General features: G+C 50.3%; 2 protein-coding genes across 8 annotated transcripts in view; both read right to left on the bottom strand.

Moving 5' to 3' along the window:
- The window catches only part of RNF14 (ring finger protein 14), a 45,260-nt gene extending 42,841 nt beyond the window's left edge, over positions 1 to 2,419 (bottom strand). The window contains exon 1 of the mRNA XM_019924605.3: positions 1,934 to 2,419. The gene's annotated coding sequence lies outside the window, so the exon portion shown is untranslated. The remainder of the gene's footprint in view (positions 1 to 1,933) is intronic.
- A 152-nt stretch (positions 2,420 to 2,571) lies between these two features.
- On the bottom strand, positions 2,572 to 16,553 carry DELE1 (DAP3 binding cell death enhancer 1). Of its 7 annotated transcripts, none has more exons than XM_019924596.3 (13): positions 16,377 to 16,553; positions 15,554 to 15,668; positions 15,335 to 15,452; positions 13,152 to 13,299; positions 12,024 to 12,185; positions 11,694 to 11,782; positions 11,496 to 11,592; positions 8,513 to 8,655; positions 7,540 to 7,698; positions 7,354 to 7,446; positions 5,056 to 5,215; positions 4,067 to 4,306; positions 3,028 to 3,165 (listed from the first exon to the last, which is right to left on the bottom strand). In XM_019924596.3, the coding sequence occupies exons 1-12, from the start codon at positions 16,405 to 16,407 to the stop codon at positions 4,068 to 4,070; spliced, it is 1,554 nt and encodes a 517-aa protein (XP_019780155.2). In that variant the 5' UTR covers positions 16,408 to 16,553; the 3' UTR covers positions 3,028 to 3,165; position 4,067. The 7 variants fall into 7 exon arrangements, 5 of the variants coding, with proteins under 5 accessions (XP_019780154.2, XP_019780157.2, XP_019780158.2 ...); XR_012330894.1 differs by lacking the exon at positions 4,067 to 4,306 and adding an exon at positions 5,830 to 5,884 and having other exon boundaries at positions 3,030 to 3,165; XR_012330893.1 differs by lacking the exon at positions 3,028 to 3,165 and adding an exon at positions 5,830 to 5,884 and having other exon boundaries at positions 4,171 to 4,306.
- Positions 16,554 to 16,810: the final 257 nt, after the last annotated feature.

The raw sequence follows: 16,810 nt of genomic DNA, 5'->3' as shown, positions 1-16,810 counted from the left end.
CCGCCGAACCTGGAGAACTCATGGGTAGAGCTGTTCCTGTTCTGAGGCAACCGACCTTTGATCAGGGCGGGGTTGTATGTACGTGAGGGTTAAGTGCTCTCACCCGAACGTTGCAACCCCTCCAAGTAGGCTGATGCCAGACCTTATACCCAATAACCGACTGAGAATGAGACAGTGTGCATGCTGACAGAACTGAGTCTGCTGAACAGAAAGGTTACAGAAACTTCTTGACATAAGCCGAGATGTCAGAGCTGAGACCTTGGACGTGCTCAAAACCGTTTCCACCAAGATGGGCTCTGTCCCCCGGGAGACTGAAGGAGCTGGCGAGCCAGCGAGCACTCAGTTAAATGTCGTCTTAATTTGGAAAGCGCAGAGGGACATTTTTTATCAATAGTCAGCCGTCCTCCAGCACCAGGAGGGCAATGCAGTGCTCACTCGGAGCCTGGGGGCCGTCCTGAGATTGACAGGAAGCCTCCTTGTCTGTGACCCAACTTCAGCTTGGCAGTTCACTGATCCCTACCTCTCCGCTGACTGAAATGAGTGAGATGGCAACTACCACCCTTGGGACTCTGGAGAGAACCAAATCTCCAACACGAGAAGAGAGGACAGGGGAGGGGAGGGAGGAGTTTTAGCACAGGCTCAGCCTGGCACATAGTGTGTACCTAGAAAATAGATCAGTGTTTTCCAGTCCCTACTGAGTACTGGGCACAATATAATGGGTCTGGGGTGGGGGGCACGATCAGAAACGCTCATTCAACAAACATTTTATATTTGCTGAGCAATTACTACAGGTCAGAAGTAGCACTAGGAATGGCAGTCAGGGGAGGGGTATACAGAATCATTCATTCAACAGATATTTTAAAGCACCTCCTATGTTGCTGGGTAGGTTTGGTGCTGGTGTCCGGTGGAGAAAAGACAACGCATAGAATCCCTCATTCACTGAATGAATATTTACTGAACATTTACTAAGTGCCCTGCCCTGTATTAGTACTGAAGATATAATGAACCAAACAGCCTCATTCCCTCCACAGTGTCAGGGCTCCCTGAAAACAGCATCTCCGGATGAGGAAACTGAGGCAGCAGAGCCTTGCGCAAAGGGCTCATTGCTGAGGGCATCAGGGCTCGAACCTCGGGTCGTCCTGACCCAGGCTGGCCCTGCTAACAAAGGCCACCTCCCTAGCCTCCCCTCACATTCCCTTTCAGGGCACTAACAATGAGTCATTAATAACGGAATTTTAATGGCAAAAGCACAGCAGTTCCAGGGTCTGCGAGGAAGCCCATCCCCTGGGCAGTACAGAGACCGTAGGGACTGAACAGCGAGGATTCTTGGCCCCTTGACAGCATTTCTCTCACGACTCTTCCATCCTTCCTGCTCCACAAGGAGAGCTTAAAAATATCCTCCCTCCACATTTGGTACCCTAAATTGGATCAGCACTTAACTTATAACGACGGAGAGGGAGGGAGAACCCTATTTGGCCATCAACACAGAAGGCCCTGGGTCCCCGGACTGTGCGAACTGCCCCCCTGCCCCAGGCATGGCCAGAGGAGCCCATAATCGGAGAACCCCAAGTGACAACAGGAGGGGAAGAGGCTGGCAAGTGGAGCTCCATGGGAAGGCAGGAAGTGACACTTTACTTTACACAGAGGGTGCCCCCGGGAAGGTTCATCAGCGATCTGCAGGGAGCCGGGCTCTGCGCCCGACTCTATGAGGGAAGCACTGGGTTAACCAAGTTCTTTACTGCAGGACTTCTTGGAACCTTGAATATGCTGACGTGCATCGTGCATCTATAAAAAGGGGACGTCTAGTACACTGTTTCCCAAACTTATTTGACCACAGAAATCTTTTTTTTTTTTTTTTTTTTTTGTGCAGAGATTAGTGCACTGCACAGCTTAAAAACCGGAGCTTTAACCAATGTGTGTATTGAGCCCTTACCTGCATGACGGGACCTTGTGCTAAGTGCTGAGGATACTGGAATCCAAAGACAAAGTCCCTGCTTCCAAGGAGCCATCTGTGGAAGAAAGCCACATGAGGGGACCAGTGGGGGTGAGGCCAGTGTGCAGGGCAGCCCTGGAAAGGGAGCAGAGGGCAGGAGAGGCGCTCGAGCTGGAGGAAGCTTAGGGCTCCAGCAGTGAGAGGAAGTTGCTGGGAAAAGTGTGATGAGACCACTAGAGGCTGGGGAGGGGGGCGGGCAGCAGACAGGGAAATGTGGACAACTCCCCTCCTCAAATCCTCCCCGCTTTGAGCTGGCCATGCTGGGTGGTCTTTCGCATTTGGACAGTTCCTAGGGGGTTTGGGCCTCAGTCCCTCCCACCCCCCGTCCTCAACCACATCTCTGCTATTGAACTTGGGCTAACATCCAGAAGCCGGGGAACAGCTATGCACAAATTCAGTAATTGGAATCATTAGCGTTGACTCAGAAATCATTTCTTGCTATGTCTCTCTCTCGGAGAAGCTTTTAAGACCCTTTAAATTGGTTAATGGAGAGTTTAGAGATGAGGATGGAGCCTCGGCTTTCTGCTTCCCCTGCCCATCTCCCTGGCTTTCCCCAACATACTCAAGGGCAAGAGTGATGAGACAATCCAGTATCAGTTTTATTAAACTCCCATCCATTTCTGGCACAAACCTTTCACAAAAGAGGATCTCAAAATCTATACTCTCCTGCTCCAAGACTCCAAGGGCCCAATTGCCATTTACCCCCTTGTATCGGCAGGACGATAGTAACGCTTTCACCTAAAATTACAGTGAGAACTGTGCAAAAAAGAGCCCTGGGCCAGGAGTTGGGAGGCTGGGGTCCTTGTCCTGGGCTGGTGACTCATAAAGCCAGGTAACCATGGGCATCACTCTGCCTCCTCAGGCCTAAGTGAGCACCAACGTCCTTTCCGCAGTGAAATGCCCTACATCAGCCCTGGAGGGTAGGAGGGCAGACACCGCTGCCCTTGGTCTACAATTGAGGAAACAACACAGCAAGTCAGGCCACTGCTTCAAGGTGACGTGGCCAGAACCTGGATCTTTACACACTTTCTTCTTCTGTACTGTGCTGGGCAGGTACTTAAGGTTCTTTGGGAAGGCGGGTGAACATCTGGCCTCTTCTCTGGGATTCAAGTTGTGGTATCTCTCTGAGAACTCGCAGGCTCCATCTCTAGGGCTGAGTGAAGTGCGAAGGTCTGAAAAAGTCAAGCAGCTACATCAGGCATTTAGACACTAAACTCCTTCCTTCCAAATCAAAGGTGAAATGGAGACAGTCGGGAATCCATCGGGGATGAACAAAAGCGGACGTCATTCAGCGTTTCCTGAGTTTTAGGCATTCATGAAACCACCCCATGACTTCTGCCACCTCTCTGGATCTGTGCTCCCCTTTACGCAATGTCACAACGTTTTTTCTCTACTTGATTCATTATTTTTAATATCTGTGACACTATGACATGCTAATCGCATTTTTATAATATATATTAATATACAAACACTAAAATTTAAAAATATTAGTTTGAATACTACGTAAAATCCTCTGGTGAAGCACTGGAGGCACACACATCAGACGCTGGCAAAGAATGATGTGGTCTAAGCCTGAGGAAATCGAAGACTGGCAAGGGGGACGGGAAGGGATTTGCTCCAAGGCAAAGGCTAAGGCGAGGACCAGGGTCCCTGGACCCTTCAGTAAAGTTTTTCACAGGTCACTGAACGAATCTTTTTTATGCACAGCACAGAAATGACTGTGAATGGGGAATTCCCTGGCAGTCCAGTGGTTAGGGCTCGGCGCTTTCACTACTGAGGCCGCGGGTTCAATGCCTGGTTGGGGAACTAAGATCCTCACAAGCCGTGTGGCGTGGCCAAAAAATGAATGTGTCCACTGCCCATTTGTGAGGCTGAGGCTACCAACTAGGGGAAATGGTCAAAGTCATTTGTTAGCCATGCACTTGAAATTGCTTGGGAACCTGAGCCCCCATGGAATTTCTACCCTGTAAAGGGATACTGACACCCTGTTTTTTTTGCTGCATCCCATCTCCTCCCTGCCCGCCCCTCCCCCCAGCACCAGTGAGAGGTACCAGTGACTGCATTTTATCTCACCTTAGCCAAAACCCAGTCTGACGAGACTCCTTTCCAAGGGGTAGGGGTGTGGGAGAACAGCCCTGCTGGGGGATCCGGGGCTGGCTCTGAGACGAGCGCTTCTATAGAGGAGGCCAAGGTTCCCTGTGCTCGAGGCATGTGGCAGGCGCGAGGCTCCTGCCAGCAAGGTGTTCAGGCTGCAGAGGGAGGGGCTGGAAAACGACTTCAATCCTCTCACTGCCAGCTCGCTGGGCCCCGGGGCTGCGAGGAGAGGCGAGAGCAACTCTTACTCAGGCTGTGTTCTTAGACTCCTACTTTGGAGCAGGGGCTTCTTAAAGGACTTGGTTCCCCTGGCACTACTAACCCAGGTCAGCCCGAATGAGTCAGGAGTGAGCAGGGCTCCCAGAGCCCTAGATGGTAAGTCAGGGCACGGAGGCAGCCCTGGGATGGTGTCTCTCCTGACAAGTCATTGGAGTGACTACCATTTATTCAACACCTACTGTGTGCCAGGCTGTGCTAAGCCCTTTGCTGTCATCTCATTTAATCTCAGTGCGGTGGCTTCTCTTGTTGTGGAGCACGGGCTCTAGGCACGTGGGCTCAGTAGTTGTGGCTCATGGGCTCTAGAGCACAGGCTCGGTAGTTGTGGCGCACGGGCTTTGTTGCTCCACGGCATGTGGGATCTTCCCGGACCAGGGCTCAAACCCGTGTCCCCTGCATTGGCAGGCAGATGCTTAACCACTGCGCCACCACAGAAGTCCCATCTCATTTAATCTTTACAATCTAATGAGTTTTCAGAGGTGAAGAAACAGAGGTGCAAAGACATACAGGCCAAGTTCAGGAATGGAGCAGGGGTTAAAACTCAGGTTTGATTTGTCTGACTCAAAAAGCTGTGCTCGTTCCCACCAATGGAGCAGAAGTAACAAAGAGACCAAAGGCTACTGCCACCCCCTTCTCCATCACAGGGTACTGAGCTCGGGGAGGCACCTGCTGGCTTTGACTCTCATCTGTACCTGCTGCCTCCATGGAAAAGAGGGTCCGCAGCCTCTCCTGGGCAGGCGCATTCCCCAGAGCTGCTGACTGCTGGTAGCATCTCACAGCCTCTCCCAGATTCCTCTGCACACCAAGGCCCTTCTCATAGCAAATTCCCAAGTGGTACCTGCTCTGTGAATCCTAAAGGAGAAGACGGACAGACACACAAATGCCCACGCATGCAGGACTGAAGAACTGAAACGCTGGGGCAGGAGGAAGGTGTAGCAGTCAGCAGGCCAGTGCTTCACCCCTGCAGGGTCAGGCCCAGCTGCAACCCTCCCTGGACCAAGGGATCTCAACTGTGAAGAGCCAGAGGCCCAGAACAGAGGACACAGGGATCCCTCCACCCAGGGAGCTTCCGGCCGGAGCAGCGTGGAGGCTTCTCGTGTTGAGGATGGTGCTGAAAGTGTGCAGAAGTGAAGGCTGCGGGAAGCACTTGGCCCTGCTCTGGGAGCCCAGGGAGTCGGGCTCCTATGTTATCCTGAAAGAGCCAGGAGCAAGGGTGGAGGCTGGGCTTCCGAAGGCCCTGAATGCCTTCCTGATCTCCACCCAGAAAGCTACAAAGCATACGTTACAGAGAACATGTTTCTCCTCCTTTGAAACGTTAAAAGGCTAATCTCTTTGTCCCTGGCTCTGGATCCTCACTCCCCTCTCACTGAGAATTAGGCTCCTGGGAGAGGCAGTATCAGGTAGGGAGTAGGAGCCCAATCTCTACAGCCAGACGCCTGGGTTCCAATCTTGGCTCCACCACTTACCAGCTGTGTAACCTCGGGCATCATATTCTGTGTCTCTGTGCCTCAGTTTCCTCATCTGTAAAGTAGGCATAATAAGAGCACCTACCTTATTACCCTGTCGTGAGGATTAAATGTGTCAATATGTGGAAAGTGCTTAGATTAGCATTATTATTTTCACACCTTTAGTTGCCCACATCATTCATCTCTCCCTCTCTGTAATGAATATTTTCATTATATTCAATCTCCCAACCATGGTTCTATTTCTCTTCTACCCTCTAAAGAGTTTCTGTAACATGTAGGTCAAAGTCTATGTAATAAATATGGTGGACTCATGGCTACAGGCCAGCTTAGGACAGTCAGGCCAAAACACCCATGCTGTTATGTGTGTGTTACACAACATCCCTTTGTGCACTTCTCCTGGCGTGCTGGGTGACTAATGCCAGCCAGGGTGCCCCCAGGCTTGTCCCACACATGGTCACACAACCCACTGAGCCCAAGGAAGACTGGGGCTCTTTCATAGAAAGACAGGCACAGAGGCAGGTACTGTTTGATGACATTGGTCCCCTTTTGATGGCTACTGCAGATACTTTGGACAACACAGAGTGAAAAAGGAGAAGTATTCTGATGCCCAAGAGTTCAATAACGCTATCACTGTGTTGGCCAGGAAGTAAAGAGAAGCAGCAGCCCCTATGCTGGGAAATTCTAGTGCATGGCCACTGCTGGCTTTAACCCAGGGCTCCTGGTCCTTTAAGATACAACTCAAAAAATATACTGGTCAAAGACACTTGAGGATACAGCAAACCCACAGATGCCTTTTCAGTAATTCACAGTGACATAAAGCTCTAAGATTTCCTGCATTAAAGATACCTGTTTAACAAAGTATTTCCCAAATCCATCTGACCATTTTTCCCTCATATGATTTATAAACGTTCCATGGAACTAATGCTCTGTGGAACAAACTCCATGCTGCCTGGATGCCAACCCCTAGGTGACAGACAACCAGACATCCTCTACCCCGCCAAACTGCTCAATGTCTTCACCTCACGCGTCTTCTGACTTCCCTGGACTAAGCCACTTGTGACGATGCACCTTCCACGTGTACACTTTACAAAGCACTTTCACACTTATTATCTCAGATTTTGATCCTCACGACAACCCTGTGAAGTGGTAGACAGGTCAGGCAGGCATTAGTATCCCAATCTTAAAGATGAGGAAGACAAGAAGTGACCAGCCCAGTAGTATGCTAGTAAATGTTTAACAACCAGCTCTCCAGGGGAAGAAGCCCTGTTTTGTAGCATTTGGCAATTCTAATGCTAATGCTCTCCCTGTAGCTGATTTCAAGCTAACAATTCTCGCAGGCTGGTACAAGCCAGTGCCAGCACACCACTGGACCTGTCCAAGGGGCACACAGTAAGTCAGCAAGAGTTAAGGCTTGAAGCCAGCCCAATGCTCTTATCAACCGTCTCCTAGGCACAGTACCAGTTCCTAAATCCCTTCCTTTATCAGACTTGATCCCCATCATGCCTGGATATGGACACCTCATACCCCACTGTTGGCTGCAAGCCAAAGATATTTCACGGCTCTCTGCTCGTCCAGGTATGCCTCCTTGGTGAAGAGCACCCCGAGAAAAGCTTGGGCCTGTGGTCAAGGAGGAAGGAAAAAGGTATCTTAGTCACTGCCAGGCCCCACCTGCCCCAAGTGCCCAGGAGTGACCCCACCAATGGCACTCACCTCTCTCAAGCCTGAGTCTGCAGCATGCTTCAGCATGGACACTGCCCTCTGCTGCTCAGGGTCCCACGAGGAGGCTGGATCCTGCAGCAGGCACCTGGCATAGCGGTACTGAGCCAGGTTGTGGCCCTGGCTGGCAGCCAGCTGGTAGTAAGAGGCTGCCTGGGGCAAAGGGAAAAACATCCAGTCAACGGATAACTGTATGCTGCCTTTTTATGGAGTGAAGTGTTTAATTAAATAACACATAATCATTATAGATTAGTCAGAAAATACAGAGAAGCCAAAAATAGAAACAAAATTCCAAGAAATCCTGCCTCCTGAAGATCATTCTCTGTTAACATTTTAGTGTACAATCTTGCAAATTTCTTCCCCCCCGGTACTGTATGTATTAACATATATACACAAATATGTTAATATACACTCACACACATATATAAATGTGTGTGTGTGTGTAGGAAGAAAAGGAGAGAGAGAAAACTACACTCACTATCTTTTGTAACCTATTCTTTTTCATTTAACAATACACCATGAATATCTTTCCCTGCAAATAAATATAGATCTAGCATATCATTTTTAAGGCCCACATAGATCTTATTAACCAATTCTCTGTTGAAGGAACTTCAAGTTTCTTCCCATTTTTTGGCCATCGTATACAATTCTAAGAAACTGTTATATATAAATTCTTATATATAACATCTATGCATACTTATCCTACTTTTTAGAATTAATTGATCCCTTCATCAAGGTAACGTTCTAGGTCGTGAGGATACAGCTGCAAAGGAGAAAGACAAGGTCCCCGGCCTTCCTGTGTTTTGAGTCTAAATTCCTAGAAGCTGGAGACTTCTTTTAGTTTTCCCTCCGGGCTAGAAGAGAGAAGCTGGACTTTCCCAAGCCCTGCCCACTGCTCATTTCTGGAGGTCACTCTGGGCGGTGCAGCACAGGCCATGGGCCTGGGGGCAGGGAGGAAGTGTAGTACCTTGCCGAGGTCCCTGGGGGTGCCTCTGCCGTGCTCGTGACACAAGCCCACATTGTACTGCGCTTTGCTGTAGCCACGGTCTGCTGCTTTCTGGAAGTAAGAAAAGGCTGCCATGTAGTCTCCATCCCTCATGTTCTCTGTCCCTGTAAGAAAGCACTAGGCGTAAACATAGCTTGCTCTGTGAACTTCCCCACATTCTTAGTCAGATACCCACATGCTCCTTCCTTTCTTTTCTTTTTTTTTTTGGACACTTCGCATGCACTTCCATCCTCTGAATATTTCACTGGTTTGCCATAGGTATCAGTGGGTTCTGCCCTCCTGTACACCATCCTCCTCTTGGTAACAACATCCTAATTTCCCTTTGGGAACAGCCCTCCCCGCAGTGCTGTCAATCAATGTGCCTGCCCTCTTCCCAACCAATGAGACCCTCTCTCAGGAGTCTGAATCTTGATCTGGCTGCAACAGGAAAGAAAACAGCTTCCGCAGGTTTATTCTGATGGCAGCACTCTGAAGACGCTGTTTCTCAGTTACTGCCGCATGCATCCCTGGAGCTCTCTGATTCCTGTCCTTTCTGAGGCTTGGCAAGTCGACAGATCCCAATAGATTCCTTTTGTGCTTAGGTTAGCCAAAGTGGTTTTAGGCTGCTTGTAACCAACATAACTGATTCAGCTGACACTGTCAATCTTGCTTTGTGAGAAAATATAAGAAAGAGAGCTCAGCTCCAAAGCCCATGTTCTCTTTATCATCCAAACGAAAAGGAAAACAGGGAAGGGGCTGAGCACAGCCTACTCTCAACTCTAAGCCTTTGCTCAAGCTGTTTCTCCTGCCTGGGATACCTTTTTCTGCCTCTATCATCAGACCTTCCCAACCTGTTTCTGCTCTAGAATCTTCAGACCACACTCAGGCTTTAAACACGCTTTCGGCACTTACTTCACACACAAGCCTTTTTCTAGGAACTGAACTGTTTCAAGAGTACAAGCCCTGTCTCCTCAATTAGACTGTAAAATCCTGGAGGCAGAAGCAGAAAAAGAATGTAGAAGAAATAACTTTGCATAGGGTGAAAGCTCTATACAAATGCAAAATATGATTATGGCTTATGCTCCCTTTGTGTTCTGCCACAGTGCTTAGCACTTGCTGAATAAATGAATATGCATATGAAGGAAGGAATGGGCAAGAAAATTCGCGGAAGACTGTCTGCCCGTGAAAAATCACAAAAAGCCAATGAGGCAGAAGCCGGGCTCCGTTCGGCCAGCAGTGAATGAGTCACCTCCTGGCTGCCTGAAAACTCACTGTCAAGGGTTCACAGAGCCCTCTGTTCTTGAGGAGAAGACTCGAGAGGGCACAGGATCCCACCCTGTCCCCATCCCCCACACCGATCCTCTGCCTCTAACCTAAACCAAGTCACCATCATGTTTTGCTTAGCCATCAGTAACAGCTCCAATCTAGTCTCCTGTTTCCCCTCTGGCGTTCCTATGACCTGCGTCTGTCTACACAGCAGGCAGAGAGATCTTTGGAAAAGTAAATCAGATCACATGACTACCCCCACTTCCTGCTCCAGCGTAAAACACTCCAATGGCTTCCTGGCTCACTCAGAAGCACCACACGCCACCACGGCTCAGAAGGCCTGATCTGATCTGGCCCCTGCCTGCTTCTCTGACTTCATCTCTTTCTACTCTCCTGGTGATCGCTAAACTACAACCACGCTCATCCTTTTCTTTGTTCCTTTAACAAACAAAACTCAATCCTGCCTCAGGACCTTTGCACTTGCGGTTCCCTTTACTTGGAAAGCTTTCTCCAGATGGAAACAAGACTGGCTTGTTTTTGTCAGTCTGGTCAAGGATCTTTCCATCCGCGAGGCCTTCCAAATCAGAGCTGCTCCTTGCCCAAGTCACTAATGCATCCCCCTGTTTAATTTTCTCCATAACATTTATCACTATCTGAAATACTCTTTGTTTTTTGGGGGTTTTTTTTTGCGGTATGCGGGCCTCTCACTGTTGTGGCCTCTCCCGTTGCAGAGCACAGGCTCCGGACGCGCAGGCTCAGCGGCCATGGCTCCGCGGCATGTGGGATCTTCCCGGACCAGGGCACGAACCCCTGTCCCCTGCATCAGCAGGCGGACTCTCAACCACTGCGCCATCAGGGAAGCCCTGAAATTCCCTTTTTTATTTGTTTACCAGTTTGCTGTTTTTCTCTCCCTCAACTCACATGGAAGCTCCATGAGAGTAAGGACTTTGTCTTGTGAATCACTGTACCCCCAACACCTCAACTAAGACCTAACCAAAGGCGAATGCTTAATACATTTGTACTGAATGAATCCTAGCCTCTCACTCACTTGCCCACTAGAGTCCAGGAGATGCTGCTGGCAGTCTGGGTCTCCACATGAGAAGGCCTGAAAGAAGCCAAGTCACTGCAGAGAATAGGACAAATGGTGGAGAGGAATCTGGAGTCTCCAGATGTGGGTAAGGAAGGGCACTTGAGGGCCTGCTCCAAATCTCAGGAGCCTGTTCTTGCCTAAGTGCGGCAGAAAATTCAAGGTGTCATTCGAGATTTATTTTCTCCTTCTGACACAGTAACCGAATTTTCAGGTAAGCACATGGTCATTCAGCTAAGGACTCTATTTTCCAGGCTCCTCTGTGACTAGGTAAGGCCGTGAGACTTCATTCTGGACAATGATTTGTGTAACTTTTAGGTTGGAGAGGAGTGGTCCTTTAGTTTTCCCACCTTTCCCTTCTAGCTAGCTAGAATTTGGATATGAGGCAAACTGAACCTTGAGATGGGAGCCCATTTTAAGAAGGGCAGAACCATCTGACTGAGAATAGGTCCCTGACACCACTGTGCCACCAGGCCAGATTTGGTCGACCTACCTGGGAGAAAATAAACTCTCTCTTATGTAAACCACTCCCTGCCCTGACTCTACTTGACCTACTGCATACCCTTTCCATTTTCCCATCCACCCTTCTTGAGACAGGGTCCACCCAGTTACCCAGGAAGTTGAAAGCGATGGAAACACTGAGCTGGAAGAGCTGCTGAATGGAAGTCATGGCCTCCTCGAGGGAAAGACTTTTTGATTTATCTTGTTCCTGGGGAAGAAATATAAAGACTCATCATGGGACAGTTCACTGGGATTGCCACCTGTCTAGGGGAATGTTACGGGATCCAGGTGGCCAAATCTGGACAATACCTGCTTTTCGCCAGTGGGCTGAGGCTGGGCTGGCTTTGCCTTGGACTTGAAGCTACTGCTGGCATGCAGGAAGCCGGCGTCACTGGGATCTGCAAGGGAAAAGGCAAAGGAGGAAGGTGTTAGTTCTCCTTTTCTCTCACTCCCCCAGTCCACAGAGCCCTCCATCCAGCACCACTGCCAGGAACCAAATCATTCCAAATTGCCCCAGAAAGCATGGGGGCTCACAGGAATGACAATTCCCCAATGTGGTATATGCAGCAACAAATGTCCATCTGCCCAACTCCCCACCCCGCCACCGCCTTCTGCTGATTTTAGGAGGTGAGACCATACCTTCCTCAGAAGCACCCTGAAGACCAGTTGTTCTCAAGGAGCTGGGTGAAGAGAGGCTCTCAGGCCGAGTGGAGGGTTCTTCCTGGCCCAGCCTGAGTTCCCTGAGGCCAGTGTGCCTGGGAGCCGGGCTATCAGGGCTGGGCAGAATGTGTCTCCGCAGTGCTGGAAAGAGCCAGTGAGAGCGGTCACATCAGAAGGGGATAGGTTCAGCCTGCTGGGGCTGACTGAGCCCTCCCTGAGGCTTCGCGGACCAAAGGAAGAATCTAGAAACTGCTGACACATGTCCTTCACATGCCTCCTCCTCCATTTCCTTGGCTGGCTTCCCTCCGCAGGGGTGGAGAGGGGCCCACATTTATGCTGATCCCCACACCCCAAGCATAAATCGCTCCTTGGCTTGAATTCTTCCAGTCGCAGGGAGGGATCTACTTTATTCACTGTTCTAGCCCCAGCACTTAGCACTTAGTTTGATGGTTAATATTGATTATGATTATAATCATAATACTAAGGGCAAGAACTTAAACTGCTACTTACTGAGCACATACTACATGCCAGGCACTGTTCTAAGTCCTCGACATGTATTAACTCATTTAGTCCTTCCAAGAAACCTGTGGGGGTAGGTTTTATTATTTCCCCATTCTATAGGTGAAGACACTGAGGCACAGGGAAGTTAAAAGTGACTCATCCAGGGACACCAAACTAGTATGAGCAGTTCTGGGCTTGAACCATGACAGTGTGACTCCAGAGCCTTAATCACTGTGCTGCATTGCCTCTGTACCACGGCACATGATGGCCATTCAATAAAGATTCACTTACTGATGAATGACTGACCAGAGAATGACCTAACTGGCTGAGGAGTGGGCAGGAAGCCACTCCTAGGATCTAAAATGACCTGGACCCCTGCGGGGCTCTGTCAATGGAAGGGGAGGGGAGGACATGGGAGGGGCCTGGAGGACAGGCGTGGCCCACATGCCAGGTGGACAGACCTTCCTCCCATTCCTCTTCCTCTGACTGCAGATAGGAGAGGCAAGGAGCTGCTGACGGCTCTTTTCCTGAGGTGTGTCCAGAGATGTTTCCTGGCCCAGAGAAGCTCCCAGCCCAGCTCTCCTGTCCCCGGGACTGAGAACTCACAGGAGCGCGGGTGCCTCAAGGGAGATGAGAAGAAACGGTCCAGAGGACTGTGCCAAAAGCAGCGCTCCGCTCGCCGAGGTCCTGCTGGCAGGGACGCCTGGAAGTGGATCTGCCTTGCCAGCTGCAGGGCCAGCACGGCCAGGGTGCCCTGAGGAAGACAGCACTTCAGGGGACACAGTTCTCCACCAGTCAGCTCCTTCAGTCTCCGCCTACATCTCCAACATCACTTCCTCGAGAAGTCCTTCCTGACTCCTGGCTGTAGCCGCTCCCCCACAGCGCACTCTCGTAAGCACCCGAACTTCCCCCATGGAGCCCTGATCACACTGGTACTTAAACAGCCACCTCTACAATTACTCATCAAGGTCTGTCTCTCCTGTTAGTCTCTAAGCACCACGAGGGAGGAACCATGTCTGTTTTGCTCACCTATGTATCCCCAGCGCCTAGCAGAGCACTAAGATACAGCACTAATAAATACATGCTGAATAAACGCCTGAGCGAGTGACTGAATAAACAAAATCTAAGCAGGCAAAAAGATAACACGGCAAGTTTGGGCTTGGGCACACGTGCAGCCAAACGCAGACGGGTCAGAGTTCCCCATCAGGCTCCCTCCTTCTCTAGCCTGGCACAACTCCTCCCCCACCCCAAAGCCACCCCACCACACACATTCACAGCTACAGGCTTGTCGTGGGTGTCTCTTCTCCAACAGGTCTGCAGAAGACCTAAGCTAGCTCCTAGCCCAGTGACTGCTTGGTTTTCCCTGTCCCTTCCTGTGTTATGCACGAGAAAAGACACCCAAATACTTATTTGTTGCAACAGGCACTGTATACAATGGCAAACAAGACAGACCCAGTCTCTGCCCTCATGGAGTTCATACCTTCACTGAGGGAGAAAGACGACATCCAAGTACACAGAGAAATAATATAATAACTACAAATTATGCCAAATGCCGCTAAGGAAACAAATCAAGAGTTTACACAGGGCATAAGAGGGACTCCTGACAAGACAGGAGTAGAGGAAAGCCTGTCTGTAGAAGTGATGTGTGTGCTGAGACCTGAAGGAAGAGAAGGTCCCAGCAATGTCAATAACAGGGACACGTATCCATATCACTGGAGATAAGCTTGTGCTCAGGCCCTTTCACATAGGCAGTAGTGACAGAGCTGAGTGATGGCATCAGGACCCCTGAGATGCAGACCCAGTTTTAGAAGGACTCACTATAGGATTGCCCTAGGGTTCATATCTTCGACAAAATGGGAAAACACATCCCTCTCCAGGGTGTGTTATGCCCCTAGGCCATAGCTCCCCAGAGAGAAGTGTTCCTGGCATGGACACATTCCAGTCTCAGCTCTGCTGATGACACCAAGTTACAGATGAGACAACTGAGGCTCAGAGAGGTCAAGCCACTTGCCCAAAGTATGCAGCATGAAAGCGAGAGGGATGAGAAGTGATGGAGACAAGTGTGACGTGAGTGCCAACTTCATTTAAAATATCTTATAAGCAGAACCTAAGAGGCAAAGATTCTGCCTTGTTAGACCTCGTGTTACTGAGCCTCTGGCTTTATAGATCAGATTTAACAAATATTTACTGAGTGACGATCATGGGTCAGGATATGTACTATGTGCTTTTACAAGCCATACTAGGTATAGCAACCAAGCTGCAGAGCATAGTAGCTAAGAGCACGAGCTCCAGAGTAAAATCTGGTTCCTCTACTGAATAGCTGTGTGACCTTAAGAGTGTTACCTAAAGTTTCAGAGCCTGAGTTTTCTCATCTATAAAATAGAGATTATATTTCCTCTGCAAGATTTTGTAAGGATTAAATAAGATGATATATATAGATACATTAATAAATTAAAAGTTAGCTATTTAGTATTATTTAATTATAAGATTCAGGAAGGCAAGAGTCATATCTACCTTGTTCTCTGCTATGTCCCTAGTACTTAGCAAAAAATGCCTGGCTCAAAGAAAGTGTTAAATAAATGTTTACTGAATGAAAGGAGGAATATATACATGGGCAGCAGGGGGAAAGGGAGTAGCAATATCTCCCCAAATATGCTCCAATGCCATGAGTTACTCAAATTTTGAGTGTGGCCACAATGATGCCCTAGCTCTTGTTTCTAGGCTATACTTCCATACAGGATCATTCTCATCCACACTGAAGGACAAGAACAGGGCTGGGGAAACCTTACCCATGATATGGCATCCCACAATGTGTTCCGGGAGTCACGGGCAGACATCCACTGGAAGGCAGCCTTCCATCCATGGGACCTTGGGCCCTTGCTTGTGCCTGGGCCATGGTGGCCAGACCTAGAAGATGTAAGATGTAACAGAGGCTATCAAGTTCTGTCCTAAGTGGGAGTAGAGGGAGGCTAGGGGAGCACATGGGTGACGGAATGGCAGTCTTTCACCTGTCGAAACTGGGCACAGGGACCAGCAGGTTGGAGGAGGTAGCCTGAGGCCCATCTGGGCTGGTGGACTTGGAGGTCACCCCACGGAGGCCAGGTCCCAGCAGACGGGGAAGAGCTGTGCAGAGCAAGGATCAGTCACTTTGATATGAGCGGGACTGAGGCAACAGTGGCCCCATCAATCTTCCCTCTGACCCTTGACAGAGCCCCACGCCAGGAACCGAGGAAACACTGGCACCTGCTTCTGCAGAGGTTCTTAAACAAGGATACATACACGTGGGGATCTTTTGCTTAGTACAGATTCCAGCGTGCCACCCCAGAGCCAAATAAACTAGGATCATTCAGGGTTGAGCATCAATATTTTGAAAAAGCTCCCCGGGTGATTCTGACGCCCTCCTAGGGCTGACAACCACTGTTCTAAAATGACCAGACATTCATACACAAACTCTCGCTCCATGTTTGTAGCTCTTTGTCTCTAAATCGCGCCTCTTTTCATTGGCTCCGCCTACCCCATTGGCCCCGCCTACTGCACTGGCCTCTACTCCTCTTTCATGAACTCCGCCCACCATCTCCGGGTACTTGGCTCCTCCCCCTTCCAATGGCTCCACCCGTCTCCTTGGCTCTAAGTTCCACCCTCTTCCTACTAGCCACGCCCACACCTCAAATTCGAACCGCCCCTTGACTCAGAGTGCTGCGCGGCCCCTAACGACCCCGCCTCTCTTCCGCTCTAACACCGCCCACTATTGCTTTGGCTCAGTCCTCCGGCCCGCCCCCTCCTCAGTTCCAAGTCTCAGCTGCCGCAAGACCCGCGGCCGAAGGCCCTTACCTCGGCCCAGGAGTCCCGGGAGCCGCCACATGTCGTCGCCAACACCATAGAGCTCGCAGCCGAAAGAGCGCGGCCAAACCCCGGGACGGCGGCTAGAGTGGCCTGTGTGGCGCCCTCGGAGTGGCCGAGTCCCCAAGGAAGCTCACCGCCAGCCAATTAGAAGGGGGCCCAGCCGGAAGGACGGCGCTCAGCGAAAGGAAGTGGGAGGTGTAGGCGTACTGGGGCTGGCGGGGAGGTGAACTTCAACAAGGGCACGGGGATGGGGGCCTGGCCTCCGGTGGAAGAGGTGTCATTTGCTGCCGGCATAAGAATGGGGGGGGGGGTCGTGCAGAGGAGGAGGGTCGCAGGGGGCGAAGCTGAACCGCCTCAGAAGAAGGACCATTGAGAAGCGGGGCGAGAGCGGCCTCGGTGGTGCCAGACGACCTTGCAGACAC

This window comes from Tursiops truncatus, chromosome 3, assembly GCF_011762595.2.
Source record: "Tursiops truncatus isolate mTurTru1 chromosome 3, mTurTru1.mat.Y, whole genome shotgun sequence".
Taxonomy (NCBI): Eukaryota; Metazoa; Chordata; class Mammalia; order Artiodactyla; family Delphinidae; genus Tursiops; species Tursiops truncatus.
Note: the sequence above shows the minus strand (reverse complement) of the source record. Positions and strands in the feature narration are given on the sequence as shown.